At 38.7% G+C, this 14,124-nt stretch overlaps 2 protein-coding genes across 2 annotated transcripts in view; both read right to left on the reverse strand.

Annotated features, from left to right (window-relative positions):
* Positions 1–304: 304 nt before the first annotated feature.
* The window catches only part of LOC116307123 (DNA ligase 4), a 28,842-nt gene continuing 15,022 nt past the window's right edge, over positions 305–14,124 (reverse strand). Inside the window, exons 16-30 of the mRNA XM_089036175.1 lie at positions 9,936–9,988; positions 9,710–9,748; positions 8,493–8,588; positions 7,832–7,951; positions 6,914–6,993; positions 6,420–6,525; positions 5,756–5,905; positions 4,926–5,015; positions 4,127–4,215; positions 3,780–3,828; positions 3,421–3,582; positions 2,844–2,935; positions 2,225–2,267; positions 1,977–2,086; positions 305–994 (exon numbers count right to left, since the gene is read on the reverse strand). Coding sequence (XP_088892301.1) covers positions 847–994; positions 1,977–2,086; positions 2,225–2,267; positions 2,844–2,935; positions 3,421–3,582; positions 3,780–3,828; positions 4,127–4,215; positions 4,926–5,015; positions 5,756–5,905; positions 6,420–6,525; positions 6,914–6,993; positions 7,832–7,951; positions 8,493–8,588; positions 9,710–9,748; positions 9,936–9,988 — 1,427 coding nt within the window. The 3' untranslated portion in view covers positions 305–846. The remainder of the gene's footprint in view (positions 995–1,976; positions 2,087–2,224; positions 2,268–2,843; positions 2,936–3,420; positions 3,583–3,779; positions 3,829–4,126; positions 4,216–4,925; positions 5,016–5,755; positions 5,906–6,419; positions 6,526–6,913; positions 6,994–7,831; positions 7,952–8,492; positions 8,589–9,709; positions 9,749–9,935; positions 9,989–14,124) is intronic.
* On the reverse strand, positions 12,180–13,460 carry LOC116307118 (beta-1 adrenergic receptor-like). The gene has a single exon (XM_031717268.2). The coding sequence runs from the start codon at positions 13,337–13,339 to the stop codon at positions 12,380–12,382; it is 960 nt and encodes a 319-aa protein (XP_031573128.1). The 5' UTR covers positions 13,340–13,460; the 3' UTR covers positions 12,180–12,379.

The raw sequence follows: 14,124 nt of genomic DNA on the forward strand, positions 1-14,124 counted from the left end.
ATAACCACACAGAGCGAAAGAAGTGCTATTTCTCAATGATCGGGTAAAATTTCGAGGCTTTATTTCATGTTTCAATGATTTTATTGAAATTTTTGATGAACCCCAATACATTTTCTTATAACAGGACACCACAGAAACCATGCTTGGGCTACCTGTGGTTATAATAGGAATCATCTTGCGCCCTGCGCTAATCAAATGCTCAAAGCCGCAGGACCCTGTCCATCATACAGTAAACAGCTTTCCTTTTATTTCATGCTGTCTATATCCCCTTTTCGATCTCGGACAAATACTTTTTAGGTATGAATTTACTAAATAATGTTTATTTTCAGTCGTACCTCTTTTTTATCATATATACATATTATAAGTGACGTAACTACACCGTACGTATATCACTAAGAACAAGAGTGGAAAAGATTTGACAGTAAATTATTTACACCATAAAAGATGTAAGGGTTGAAAGACGATCGCAACGGCGCAAATCCTTGCAGATTTTGCATTTCCGTGAAGTACATACATTGTAATAGACCGATACTGGCTTTGAATGTGAATCTGAGACAGACGTTTACAATTTTCAGCAACCGGTGTCATGCTGTATATCAAAACACATTTTAGCTTGTCCGACGTAGCAACAGTAACTAGGGAGGTAGAACAGTGAATGCGGGATCGGTGTTTTCTGAAATAGTTTCCAAGTGCACTGATGATAAGGTGCCAAGAAAGCCCGCGCTTTTTGATTGATCCACTTATTATACCGTACCGTCACCGTGCAATATGCAATGGCTCTTCTGGCATATGGTTCAGTGACCATCATCGAGAATCGGCTCTTGAATCGGAAATGCTTTTCAAAGACTATACAGAAGGTACTGGAGCAAATGGTCGTTCTTGCAACAATTGGCCTTTCTCTATAGATTGTGTAACCCAGTCCTGAGTTACAAAATGGTGCTTTTGCTGACGGCTTCTCATTATTTGACGTAGTTCGGGTAATCTTGTCAAATCCCTGCACACAAACAACCAGTGATCATTTGTATCAAACATCTTAATATGAAGACTATTATGTGCTCCCCTGTGCTGTAGTCTTGTGAAACTACTTATGGCGAGGCGGCTCTGTAGAACCATTACAGTCCGGAAGAAAGCACCATAATAGAGCGTTTTCACTCAGTGACAAGGCAGTCATATTGGTGTATGAAACAACAGAAACTTTATGCGCAATTTTTGCATAAATGTAGAGTTCAATTCCCCGAGAATAGAAAATATTCTAATAAAATCTAATTCGATCTAGAAAGGGCCTATATGAAAAATACTCTGTGTAAATCGTATTTAGTATTACGGCTTTGGAGCCTAGTGAAATTTTTTATGACTTTGGATGTCATCTGTTCAAACTAATAGTCCGAAAGATGGTAGGTAACGCGCTTCAATACATCACAATGACAAACAAGACGTAGCACACAAACGCTTTGACATATACAGCTATAGTTTCAAAAAAGGTTGGTGAAAGGTTTTTTGTATGTTGTATGCTGCATGCTGCATGTTGCTTACTAAGCTTGAAAATGCAAGTCCTGGACCAAGAGTGAAGAGTAAGTTCGGGGGGGTATGGGCATCCCAGCATAGTGACCTTCTTAAAAAACAGGTTAGATAGCAAAGCACAATTCAGCTATTTTCACTAGCCATCCTTGGGCAAACCGTGCAGCACAGCAAAGCACAATTCAGAATAAATTATGCCGGAAAAATGTGCAGACAAAATTTTGCCCATAGTGCAGTTTGGGATTGGTATGGAACATGCAACCTTCACCAACCGTTTTTGAAATAGCTGCATCTTAGTAAAACATATGGGCGAAGCTTCGTAAGCCAAGAAAATATATTCTTTTGCGCAAGCCCGGCCAACAACAATGTCATATGTTTTGTTCTTGTTGACTGAATTTGTGCACCCCCTGAGCTAGCTGTACAGAAGGTAGTCCAGAAACAATGTATGCGTAACATACCTTTCATCAAATACGACATGCGTCACAATTTCGTCAAATTCACTGATAATCGAAGCACCATAAAATCTTAGTTGTAAAGCTGTCAGCTCTAGACTACTGTCCTTGATGGCCTAAAAACAAACACAAAATTAAACTAGAGCAGCAACTACCTCGCGTGCGCAAACCATTTCACCACCAAATACAGTGACATCGTCAAACGACGTCAGCAGGTTATAACTTAGAAAGCAGCTTGATGATTCATTTCTTACCGTATTAGGGTCATCCAATGATTTGAATTGGTCCAAATATATTCTATGACAATACAAAATGACATCAATTTAATTCGAATAGGTTAGCGCAGAGTTCTTTATGGGTTCTAAAAGAGTTGATAAGTATAGGAGAAAAATAATTAAAAGTTGAAGAGAGGATAAGGAGAATTTATCAGAACATCTGAAGAAAGGGACGAAGAAAGGGACGAAGAAAGGAACGAAGAAAGGGACGAACAAAGGAACGAAGAAAGGGACGAAGAAAGGGACGGAAAAAAAAGGAACGAAGAAAGGGACGAAGAAAGGGACGAAGAAAGGAACGAAGAAAGGAACGAAGAAAGGGACGAACAAAGGAACGAAGAAAGGCACGAAGAAAGGAACGAAGAAAGGCACGAAGAAAGGCACGAAGAAAGGCACGAAGAAAGGCACGAAGAAAGGAACGAAGAAAAGGACGAAGAAAGGCACGAAGAAAAGGACGAAGAAAGGCACGAAGAAAGGCACGAAGAAAGGGACAAAGAAAGGGACGAAGAAAGGGATGAAGAAAAGGACGAAGAAAGGAAGGAAGATAGGGAGGAAGCAAGGGAGGAAGCAAAGAAGCAAGAAAGGAAAACAAAAATCTTACCTTGAGCCTCTAAATAACCCAAGGGGACACTGATCTGGAAAATAGCGTTGCTCTATTTCAGCAATTTCATCAGTGGTAATAGTAGCCTTTTCCTGAATAAAGGCAATATATAACAGGCGTAATGTGATTTTGTCATAAAATGAGTAAAGACTATTTGAATGTTGAAAAATACGATATATATGATACTGAGCTATTAAAGCAGGAAATAAATATGATGACAACGAGGCAATGGACACAATCAGGAGTTGAAAAGGAAGATGATGTTGATGATAACGATGACGATGATGATGGTGGTGATAACGACGACGATGATGGTGGTGATGATGCTGGTTGTGGTGGTAATGGTGCTGATGATGATGATGACGATGTTGAAGACGACGATGATGATGATATTGGTGGTGGTGGTAATGACGATGATGTCGACAACGATGATAAATTATGCTGGTGGTAATTTGATGGTGATGAATATGAAGATGATTTTAGACAATGACGATTAAGAAGATGGTGGCGCTAGTAGTCTTGATGTTGATGATGATCATGTTTTGGTATTATTTCCTAATGTCCTAAAAGAAATCACCTGATTCTCAAAACTGCCGAAGACCTTTTTCAGCGATTCTTGCGTGGCGTCCTGGGTAAAACTGTCACCATAGCTGTCATACTGCATGGCAAATTTCTCTTCCGTTGTTGGTGAGCGGTGAATCATGTGTATAGGTAACCATGGAAGTAGTTTGACTTGATTCTGTATAGCAATGAGTTTGAATAAGATAAATACTGGGCTATAAGGCTGGCAGCGACTTTTTCTTCTTCCGAATACTAACGCAATAGAAAACGCACGAACATTCACTGTACTCGTTATTTGATGATGTTTTCATGTATTCTTCAATGAATAGATTCCTTCTCTTACTTCATGTTCTCTCGATAATTTAATGTACTCACCAAGCAGTCTATAAGCCAAGAGGCTTTGACAACATCATGTTTGGCATCCCTGAAGGAAACAAAGAAATATTATAGAAGATGAAGAGTTATTTATGAAGAAAATTTATGAAATGAAATTATTCGTGGCAACCATATAAAATATGGGGGAAAACACTAAGAGCCTGATATGAGCCTGGTATTTTTGAAAATACTTCTCGTAAATAACTGAGGGCCACAGGTTTGTTAGTATTTTTATACTATTACGTGCCCCCTCGTTAAATAAAGTATTTATTATTTATTATTATTATAGCTTATCTACTGTTCCTTCGTTTCGTAAGTAATGCACATGTATTTGATAGCATCCTTACTTGATGATGTTATTGACACGAAGGTTGACTCTTTCAGCAATGACACAGTAGGTTTCTGGTCCTGGATTCTGTGTAAATGTGCCTCCATGCTAACAGTTGAGCAAACAATATTATTAGGTAAAGAAAAAAAGAGAAAGATAAAAAGAAAAAGAAGAAAGAAAGAAAGAAAGAAAGAAAGAAAGCAAGAAAGCAAGAAAGCAAGAAAGCAAGAAAGCAAGAAAGCAAGAAAGCAAGAAAGCAAGAAAGCAAGAAAGCAAGAAAGCAAGAAAGCAAGAAAGCAAGAAAGCAAGAAAGCAAGAAAGCAAGAAAGCAAGAAAGCAAGCAAGCAAGCAGGCAGGCAGGCAGGCAGGCAGGCAGGCAGGCAGGCAGGCAGGCAGGCAGGCAGGCAGGCAGGCAGGCAGGCAGGCAGGCAGGCAGGCAGGCAGGCAGGCAGGCAGGCAGGCAGGCAGGCAGGCAGGCAGGCAGGCAGGCAGGCAGGCAGGCAGAACCAATTCTAACCAGAATCCGCGAAATTCCAAGGAAAACTGGTAACGAGCTTATTGTGCTTATTATTATGGGATTAATTTTAGGATGTGGTGAAAAGGTGTAGTAGATCATGTTGTTACTGCTCTTTGTCTTATATGGACTTCCGAATGTAAGTTATTAGTTGCAACTTGCTTTGAGTGAATCCGCAAGAACCATTTTTTTGCACTGTAAAGTGTAACCGAGTTTCCAAGGCATCACTCTTAACACTTCTTCAACACATAATTATGTAAAATATTATATCAAAACATAAAAATATCTTTCAACTTTGCCTTACCTCGACGACTTTTTTCTCGAGCTGAGCTTTGGGTTCACTCGTTGGTCCATTGATGATACAAAATTCTTTACCTGCAAATAGCTTTGACACCTTTGGGAATGATAAAAGAATAAATCAATAATGATTTCTTATTAATACCCTGCCTTTTGGAAATTTTCCCGGACATTTTTGGAACTGGAACCTTTAGCAAAACTGACTAGAATATATGAACCTAGGCAAGAACGTTTGCTCGATAGAGCATTTTTTCCCCTGAAGGTAGACTTCCATAAATCTTGTCCATTTTGTCCAACTGTGGATTTCAGGAAGGTAAGAACAACTGATAGTGCGGTTATAAGGGGGTTATCCGTCACGTATCATGTACACTAGAACAAAATGGCAGGTCAGAAAAATGGTTTTTGGCCTTTCGCCATAAGGACAGCTTTACACATTTAAGCTCAATATTTCGTAAACACGTTCTTTTGGAGCTAAATAGCAAAATATGAAATGTGGCCAAAATTTATTAAATGCGTATTTGAGATATAAAGCCGTGTACTTTGAAAGAGGTGATATTTTGATCAGCAGTAAAACTGACATTCTCGTGATTACTCTAATTCGACAAACTTTCGTTACAAGTTTCGAGCAGCAGTGACACAAATGAAACGCTTAAAAATTTGGAGTATTAAACTCAGTTAAATAAAAAAATCGTGAAAGTAGCGGGCTTGTCATTTTTAGTCTGCCCTGTCGAACAAAATTAAATTTGCCAAGACCACGACGCGGCGAGGTCAACGAAAATGTCCAATTTTGGAGGTTTTGGATTGAGACAAATCAATGAAACGAGGGTGCTTACTAACTTCAGTGACAGAAGACACATCCGCTGGACGGAAGTGCGCTGCAACAGTCCGTGGTTGCTCTACACGAGCCGCCACCCGACGTTTCTTCCTGGTCGGCTCAGAAGTACCATCCATATCAGTATGCTGATATGTAAGTTTCCCTTCAGCCATCTGTTGACCAAGCAAAACCAAAGAACATCATATCGTCTATTTACACCTATTTCATAATAGGTTGCCAGAGCCATCGATAGAAGATACTAGCTGAGCGGTGAATTTGTTTCACAGGTAATCACAGCGCGTTTAGCTGTTTTGCCGCTGGCCCTCATTCCCAGACTATTGTAACAAATTAAATTCGATCATTTGTTATAGCGCTATTATCAATAACAGTTCATAGCGCTTTACAAACAATACAATTGGAGGGCTTTACGGGCTGCGTATTTTAGGCGCTAGTAGCAGCCCTGCAGCTTACGAATATGAGTGGTTTTGTTACTAAAATATAATATACGTGCCTACAAGAAGCAGAAATATGGAAAGGAAGAATAAAAACAGTCTCCAAAACTGCTTAGGGCCTGTCATTTTGTCCATTCATACTTTGCGCGCCGCGTTCACAGCTCAGCTTGTAGGTGATTGGTCATTTCAAGACCGAAGGGGAATTGGTAATTGAGATTGAGTATAGTTTCAGTACCGTTCTTAGCTTCTCCAGTTCTTTGAGATCAAGACACTCATACCAATGTTTGTCATCTCGTATGCATTCCAGCCTCGGGAACCTTAACGTTGAGCCCGTTTTGTACCTGAAAGAGAAACCCTTTGAATGTAAAACCAAATACGAGCTGTTTTGAATGTAAAGGTAAGGATAGCAAACCAAATTCGATAAAGACCCACTCTTAGAAATTCGAATTTTAGTTAGCTGGAAGATTGGAAGTTGTATAAAACAGCATATTGCACAGCTGTAAAATACAGAGTAATACTATGATTCGCCTTTCCTTCACTCACTCTTTTCTCCCTTCCTTCATCACTCCCTCTCTCCCTCTGTCCTTTTCCACCTTTTCTCTCTCTCTCTTTCTCCATCATTTTTTATATTTTGAAATTCTAACTCCTTGTCTGTATATTTTTGCGAGCCACAAATTGTCTTTATTTGCGTCTCCCAATAATCCATTATGGTATAGTAAAAGTAAAGACCTGTCCGAAGCAATGATTTCCGCAGCTTTGATCTGAACGATTTTAGACTTGGAAGGTTCGATCCACACATCTGGTTTTTCCTGCAAGATTAATAAAAAAATTAATTAATCAATGAAATAAAGGAATATGTCAATGCTCCGCTTATGTATACATACACTAATCAAAGGCAAAATCATTTAGACTAATTGTCGAGTTCAAAAACATGGAATATAGAAACAGAGATCGAAATAGAGGCTTTGCACCATCACGTGAAGGCAGCCATGACTGGAGACAGACTCTGGTCTAATCTGGTTTACATGAGAAAGAATTTACTTTCCCAGGGGAGAAAGACTCTGCTGCTATGCCTCCTGTCATGGCTGCCATCACGTGATGGTGCACATCCTCTATAGTACGCGGGAAGTACGTACAGAAGTACGAAGATGATACAATTCGTGGAACGTAAGAATGAATGAAGCATGAAGCCTTTTAACGTCGACTGTGTATCTTGAATGAATACGCCAGAAGATAGTTGATTCATTTCCCAGAATAACTTTCAGCTAGTCTCAGTTTCTGTCTTCTATCCAGCTGAGCGGCGAGCGCGGAACGCAAAGCGGCATGAGTGGACAAAATGACCGGCCCTAAGTTAAGTATTTTTGGAGCTTGAAAGAACGAAGCGAACGCGGAGGTAAAGTTAAATTGTTTTTATCCTTCCTTTCCATATTTCTGCTTCTTGTAGGCATATATCATATTTTTGTCGAATGATAACAGAAAAATACGTAAAAACTGAGTTACAGTAGCCTCGGAATGAGGACTGGAAACAAAACAGCTAAACGCGCAGTTGGATGTTTTGAACCGGACGATGTTATTGCAATTGAGTCCATATGAAGGGAGATTGACTAGAATTAAGGTTTTCATTGTAGAATGTCTAATGCCCAATACCTTAAATCCTGGTGCAAGTGCTATGTTTTGTGGAGGTTTGTTGGTTTTAAACGGTTGCCAGTGAGGTTTTAGCTTGTTTCCGAGTTCCCGTAGTTCATCCAGAGTGTATCCTGTGCCAACCTACAAACCCATAAACATCCATAAGAAACAGAGATGGAAATGAATGGAAAGAATAAAACATGAAATGGAAAGAAAATACAGCAACGTATCGGGTACTGAGAACGAATGGAAGTAAAACTTACACTACAACATATGAAATGGGAAAAAAATGGAGAAAATTTGGGGTCAAGATGGCGAGGTGGTAGAACGCTCGCCTCTCACCTCTAGGGTCCGGGGTTCCAATCCCAGTCACCCCATGTGACCCGAGTTGGTTGCTTCTCCTCCTGACTCCGAGATTTTTTCCGGTCCTCCGGTTTTTTCCCCCTTCTCTCAAAATCAACCCTAAATAGAGCTGTCCTCCGGGGTCATTTAACATGGACTGTATAGCAGCTGGCTTTGGCGCCTTCACGTGCTTTCAGTTTAACCCCGTTCAGTGCGCCACTGCTGTACTTCAAGTGATGATTGGCGATAACAATGTATTCTTTTATTTATCGGTTCCCACTTCCTAAATCAATGAAATCGGTCCCTAATTAGGACCAACTATTCCATTAGTGATATTTACCTTACAGAATGAGTAGAACTGAGATGGATGCTGTCCTTTCTGGTCTGGAGGAACGGCTACAGCGCACAAGAAGTGAGAAATCATTCCACTGCGAATCTAGAATATTTACAATATACAAAATCATATTATCTCATTCGATGACATCTTACAATCGGAAGGCCCTTGGTACATCTAAAGGCGTGATAGACCTCTTTACTTTGGGCGTAATGTTTTCAAATTTCATACCATATATCATTATGTAGTATCATTTCTCCGTTTAAAAGTTGCTCATGAGAAGATACATGAATATGGATACAGCGCGAACGAAAAATTTGATTCTGGAAAACATTGCGTCCAAGGTAAAGAGATCTATCCTATCCTGTCTGATATGAGTTTATTATGAGCTGGTACGCAGTGTGCAGACGCAAGCTTCTCGGGTTTTGGGAAGCACGGGTGGCGCAGCGGTGTGAGCGCTCGCCTCTCATCAATGCGACCCGAGTTCGAGTCCCGCCGGGTTCGGTGTTGTATATGAGTAGAGTTGTTTGTTGGTTCTCTCCTGTGCTTCGAGGGTTTTCCGGGTTCTCCGGTTTTCCTCCCTCGATCCACAAAAATCAACTCCTAAATTCCAATTCGATCACGGAATGAGTGCCACAGGTTTGTTAGCCACTAGCTATTAAGTGCTATACCCTCGTGAAAAAAGGACATTATTTTTGGGTCTTCCCCCAAATAAGTGTATGTAAGAACTGGAAAACCTGTCCCCTTCCTAATCGTATAGCTACGTATTAATCCCATATTGATAACTGTCCAATTATTTTCTTTAATTGGACAGTTCTTGAAAATGAAAGAATAATCCGGCTTTTACCTATATGGATTAACAGGTATCGTGCAATATTTTGGCGGCCCTAGAATTTTCGCCATTCAATTATTTCTTAATTGGAAAGCATGGAGTCCTATTACATATGATATTAATATTAGACTGATTGCCTTATTGGTTTTTCATTTTTTATTAGTCACTTTATTAGCAGATGGAATGGAATGGCCTAGAGTTTTGGGGAAAGAGTAAAACATGGTCCTCGAAAAGCCCCAGATGTGGGCTGTTTTCTTGGCCATAACTGAAAATGATTCATAAATACATGTTGAAGGGATTTGCTGGCTCGCAGATCGAAAGCAAGTAAAATACGGTCTAAGAAATCTTCACTGTAACCTAATCGAAAATGTGAGTCGACATACATACTTACTCCAACACCAAAATATCCTCCAACGATCAAGACATCGAGCTGAAATGAAAAAGATAATTAGCATAATAGAAATTGAAGTTTTAATTCGCATTACAAAACGTAAATGGAAGAGTGGTTTAGGATTATGAGGCTGAAGTTTTATCGCCGGAAGTTTTATACGACTTCCTAACTGCATACTAACTATATCACACGAAACAATTGAAGAACTCAGAGCATGTGTACAAACCTCGTCACTCAAGCTGTCCACGTACTCAGGCTTGATCTTAAGCCAGCCACTCCCTGAAACAAACAAATACAAAAACACAAAGATAAGAGCATTATAGGTGGGCGTAAGATGACGATTTTTTCACGTGTCATTCCCTTGAGAATAAGATTCTTTGTTTGAGCTGTATCCATATTCATGTGTCTTCTCATGTGCAACCGAGCGTAAACCTTAAACAAAGAAATGATACTCTAGGGAATGACATGTGATCTGAAATGGGAAAACATTACGTCTGAGCCGAAGAGGCCTATTGAACTAAGGCATTTAAAAAAATTTCGCGAGGCTGAGAACTTAGGCCCCCGTCAACGAGTATCCGGAAACTTTTTTTGAATTTTTTCTTATTGCTTACTGGCCTTCCGTTCATACTTTCAAGAATATATTTATAATAAATAAGCATTAATTCATCTAAACGTTGGTGCAATTTCGTTGTATGAATTGTTATCGAGTCAATACTAAAACAAAAAGCCATTATTTCAAGATTTTGCGATCGCATGGAGTCTGTAGAGCATCTGGTTTGCGCTAGTGACCCAAGCCGGTTCGTATTTCAAGCATAAGTACGAACACAAGAGTCGTTCTTATTAGACTCAACGTATAAACACGTGCAAGAAGGGGCGATTTCCTTTTGCTTGCGATTGGGTACATAAACCCGGTTTAAGGATGCTTTGCCCTTGCGTCTCTCTTTCCTGTAGGCGTGACCATCATACATTTAAACTAGTAAAGAAATGCATTACTGGCCGCTGTCCACAATTTTTCATTAACTATTTTAAATTCAATAGTAGTGTTTCAAAGCGCAAAACTAGACAAAGTCACCTTCTACATCTGCCTAGGGTAAGAACGGAAAATGCTAATCGCAGCTTTTATTATTAAGTTTTTCTACACGTTCTCGTATCGTTTTTTTATATTTATATGTAAATTTTATATAGATATTTATAAATTCAATATATACATGCGTATAGGTCATGTATGTTTGGGCCGGGTTTTGGCGTCGATTTTCACATGTGCCGAGTCCAACTTCTTGCTCGTTTGCGTTGGACTCGGGGCATGTGGGGGTCCAAGTTCAAGGCCTGGCCTTAGCATTATTTTGTTAGCGTTATATTTTATGTTTTATTAGCATAGTATTAGTACCATATTTTAGTATTTTACTTAAATTATATTTATTATTGTATGGATTTTATCAGGGCTCCTATTGATAACAGTTATTTTATGTAACTGAAAGGGCTACCCTGTATAAATAAAGGTTCATTCATTCACTCTTAACACCAGGAGGCCATAACATAACATACTTCTGGTTGGACGACAAATAGAGGGTACTTGACCTCATGAATAAAAAAATTAAAGATATGGAAAGTATAGAAAAAAGCAAATATAAATAATGCATCTGCTTCTTTTCTTCTATTGCTTTGTCCATAGAGAACAGTATAAATTGGTGCTATTGTAGAGCATTTTTTCATGGTAGATCGAACGATGAATTTGAATAAAGTTAATAGAATTCTCTTGAAGAAAGCCTTAGCCACCTGGTGGCAAAGTAAACTAATAACGATCTGAATTATTGAGTGTTATTCCTGCCATAGCTAGTCGAGGTGGGTTGTTATGACTTCAGTTATCGGACGTGTGCTAGAAATTATTTTCAATGTGGTTAGTCTCTGGATAACGACTTCATAAAGGTGCTTGCCACATCAATCAGGAGAATAACCTAGTGGTAATCTTATTGAAACGCATCCGCTAAGAGGGACAATCGATTCAAGTTAATATACCTTTTGAACAAACTCTCCTGGCTTTAATTTAGAAAATCATGTTTTGCTGAATACGATTGAATTTTATGAACAATGACTTCGCTTTTTTTAAGTAAGAGTCCATCTTAATTTTAGGCTTCATTTCTTTCTTCCTTCCTTCCTTCCTTCCTTCCTTCCTTCCTTCCTTCCTTCCTTCCTTCCTTCCTTCCTTCCTTCCTTCCTTCCTTCCTTCCTTCCTTCCTTCCTTCCTTCCTTCCTTTTGTTCATTCGTTATTTCTTTTGTTCTTTCTTCCTTCAATCCCTTTTAATCATTAAATATTACAATAGGTGTGACAAAAAAATAATAATCTTTAAATTAACTATTCTCTATACCAGAAAGAACTTTCTTTCTAATTTCTTCTTAGCCATGATTTGTAAAAATACAAAACATAGTACTGTTCTTTTATTTATTTTCTTTCTTTTTTCTTTCTTTTTTTTTTTTTTTTTTTTTTTTTTTTTTTTTTTTTCTCGTTCCCTTTTTAAACAATTTGTAAAATCCTTTCTTTTTATCTTCCCAATTTACATAAATTATAAGAAAAATGTTATTCTGCTCAGTTTTCAGTTAAAAATGTCCGATCATCGTAAAATCCGTCTCATAGCAGTTCTAAACTCCGTGTTTCGCAGAGTAAAGAATGATTACAGCTTTATGTTCGCTTGCATTGCTTGTGTCCCCTTAGATCTCTGGTGTCCGTGAGAGAGGATTACAGCAGTAGACCTCTTCAATCGTAAAACCCGTTTCATAGCACTTCTAAACTCTGTGTTTCGTATAGCATATATCCAGGGGTTGATAGCACTTGACGTGAACAACACCCATATGCACCACAACCAGCTACGATAAATTCTGTTCATAGTGCAATTGTTATCGGTTTTAAGAGATAAAATGGAAAACACAAAATTAGGTGCGAAGAAACTCACAAATATTAAGATTATAATCGCGATAGTGTAGGTGGCTTTGTGGTTTCGTAGAACTTCTTTTCGTTTCTTTACATCATGGCTGTGTAACACTGCGATACGCCGTGCTTGATACCGAGAAGTTTTCAAGATATTGAAATAACAGAATATTATGACAATGAATGGAATCCCGAATGATAATATCAAACACATTGTCCACAGTAAATCGGCGTGGTTTTCAGGTGTAAACAGAGTTACCGAAGCAAATGCGACTGAGAATAACCAAATAAAAACAATGGATGTGATGCATCGACTTTTTGTTATGATTTCTTGGTAACGAAAAACTCGAGTAACGGCGATGTACCGATCTATACTAACAGCTGCTAAACTGAAGGCAGTTGCTATCAGAGATTGGACCCACATAAAGTTTTCCATTATGTACAAGGGGTGTGTAGTATTCATCCAGACTCCAAAAGATACAACAGTTATGTAAAGTGGATTGATGATCAATCCAACCATCAAGTCGGCCGTACTGAGAGAAGCAAGGAAGAAATTGGATAAGGTTTGTAGAGAGCGCGTCTTGATGATCGATACAAGGACCACTGCATTGCCAAAGAAGGCGAATATTCCCGACAAGGAATGAAGCAAAACGAACACGATCAATGGCTTCCATTCAAGATTGGCAGAACAATATGAATCGGACATAATTTAATGGTTCCTCTAATTCCTCTTCTGGAGTCAAATCCGTATGAGTGTTATTAAAGACGTTCCAAAAGCAATAAGCCAGTGCGATTACAATCCGCCAATAAAATATGGTCTAATTTAAAACATGAATGATTCATTTAAACATTAAGATTTTTTAACTGAACGAAATTAGCTAGATGACAAAAAATTCGCTTGAATACGGTATATACAAATATTTCAAAAAAGGTTGAATACTGAAAACTGCATACTGAATAGATCATTCCAAGATCGAAGTGTGTTGTGTGTCATAGTGACATTGTCTAACTTAGGATTAATAATTATTATTTATTCTATTTTTAGTGTATTCCATCTGAAACCGCAATATACTAACTACATGTAGAGAATTAATTGCTGTATATTTCCTTTTCATTTTAAATTAACGAGACCCACAATTGGTCTTGGAATGCACTATTCAGTATACATGTACAGTATTCAACCTTTTTTTGAAATACCTGTATGTAATTAAACAACCAAATACTGTCACTTATCACCTTGCCGGTGGGCAACTCGAAATTACGGACACCTCTATATTACGGACACCTCTATATTACGGACACCCCAATATTACAGACACCTCTATATTACGGACACCTCTATATTACGGACACCTCTATATTACGGACACCCCAATATTACAGACACCTCTATATTACGGACACCTCTATATTACGGACTCCCCAATATTACGGACACCTCTATATTACGGACACCTCTACATTACGGACACCTCTACATTACGGACACCT

The sequence above is a fragment of the Actinia tenebrosa genome, unplaced genomic scaffold (genome assembly GCF_029948245.1).
Source record: "Actinia tenebrosa isolate PJP-AT-01 unplaced genomic scaffold, QUT_ActTen_1.0 PGA_scaffold4__44_contigs__length_22323623, whole genome shotgun sequence".
Lineage (NCBI taxonomy): Eukaryota > Metazoa > Cnidaria > Anthozoa > Actiniaria > Actiniidae > Actinia > Actinia tenebrosa.

What these genes read in the sequence shown, in the direction of transcription:
- LOC116307118 (XM_031717268.2), bottom strand. Translation starts at nt 13,339, where the DNA reads ATGTCCGATTCATATTGTTCTGCCAATCTTGAATGGAAGCCATTGATC.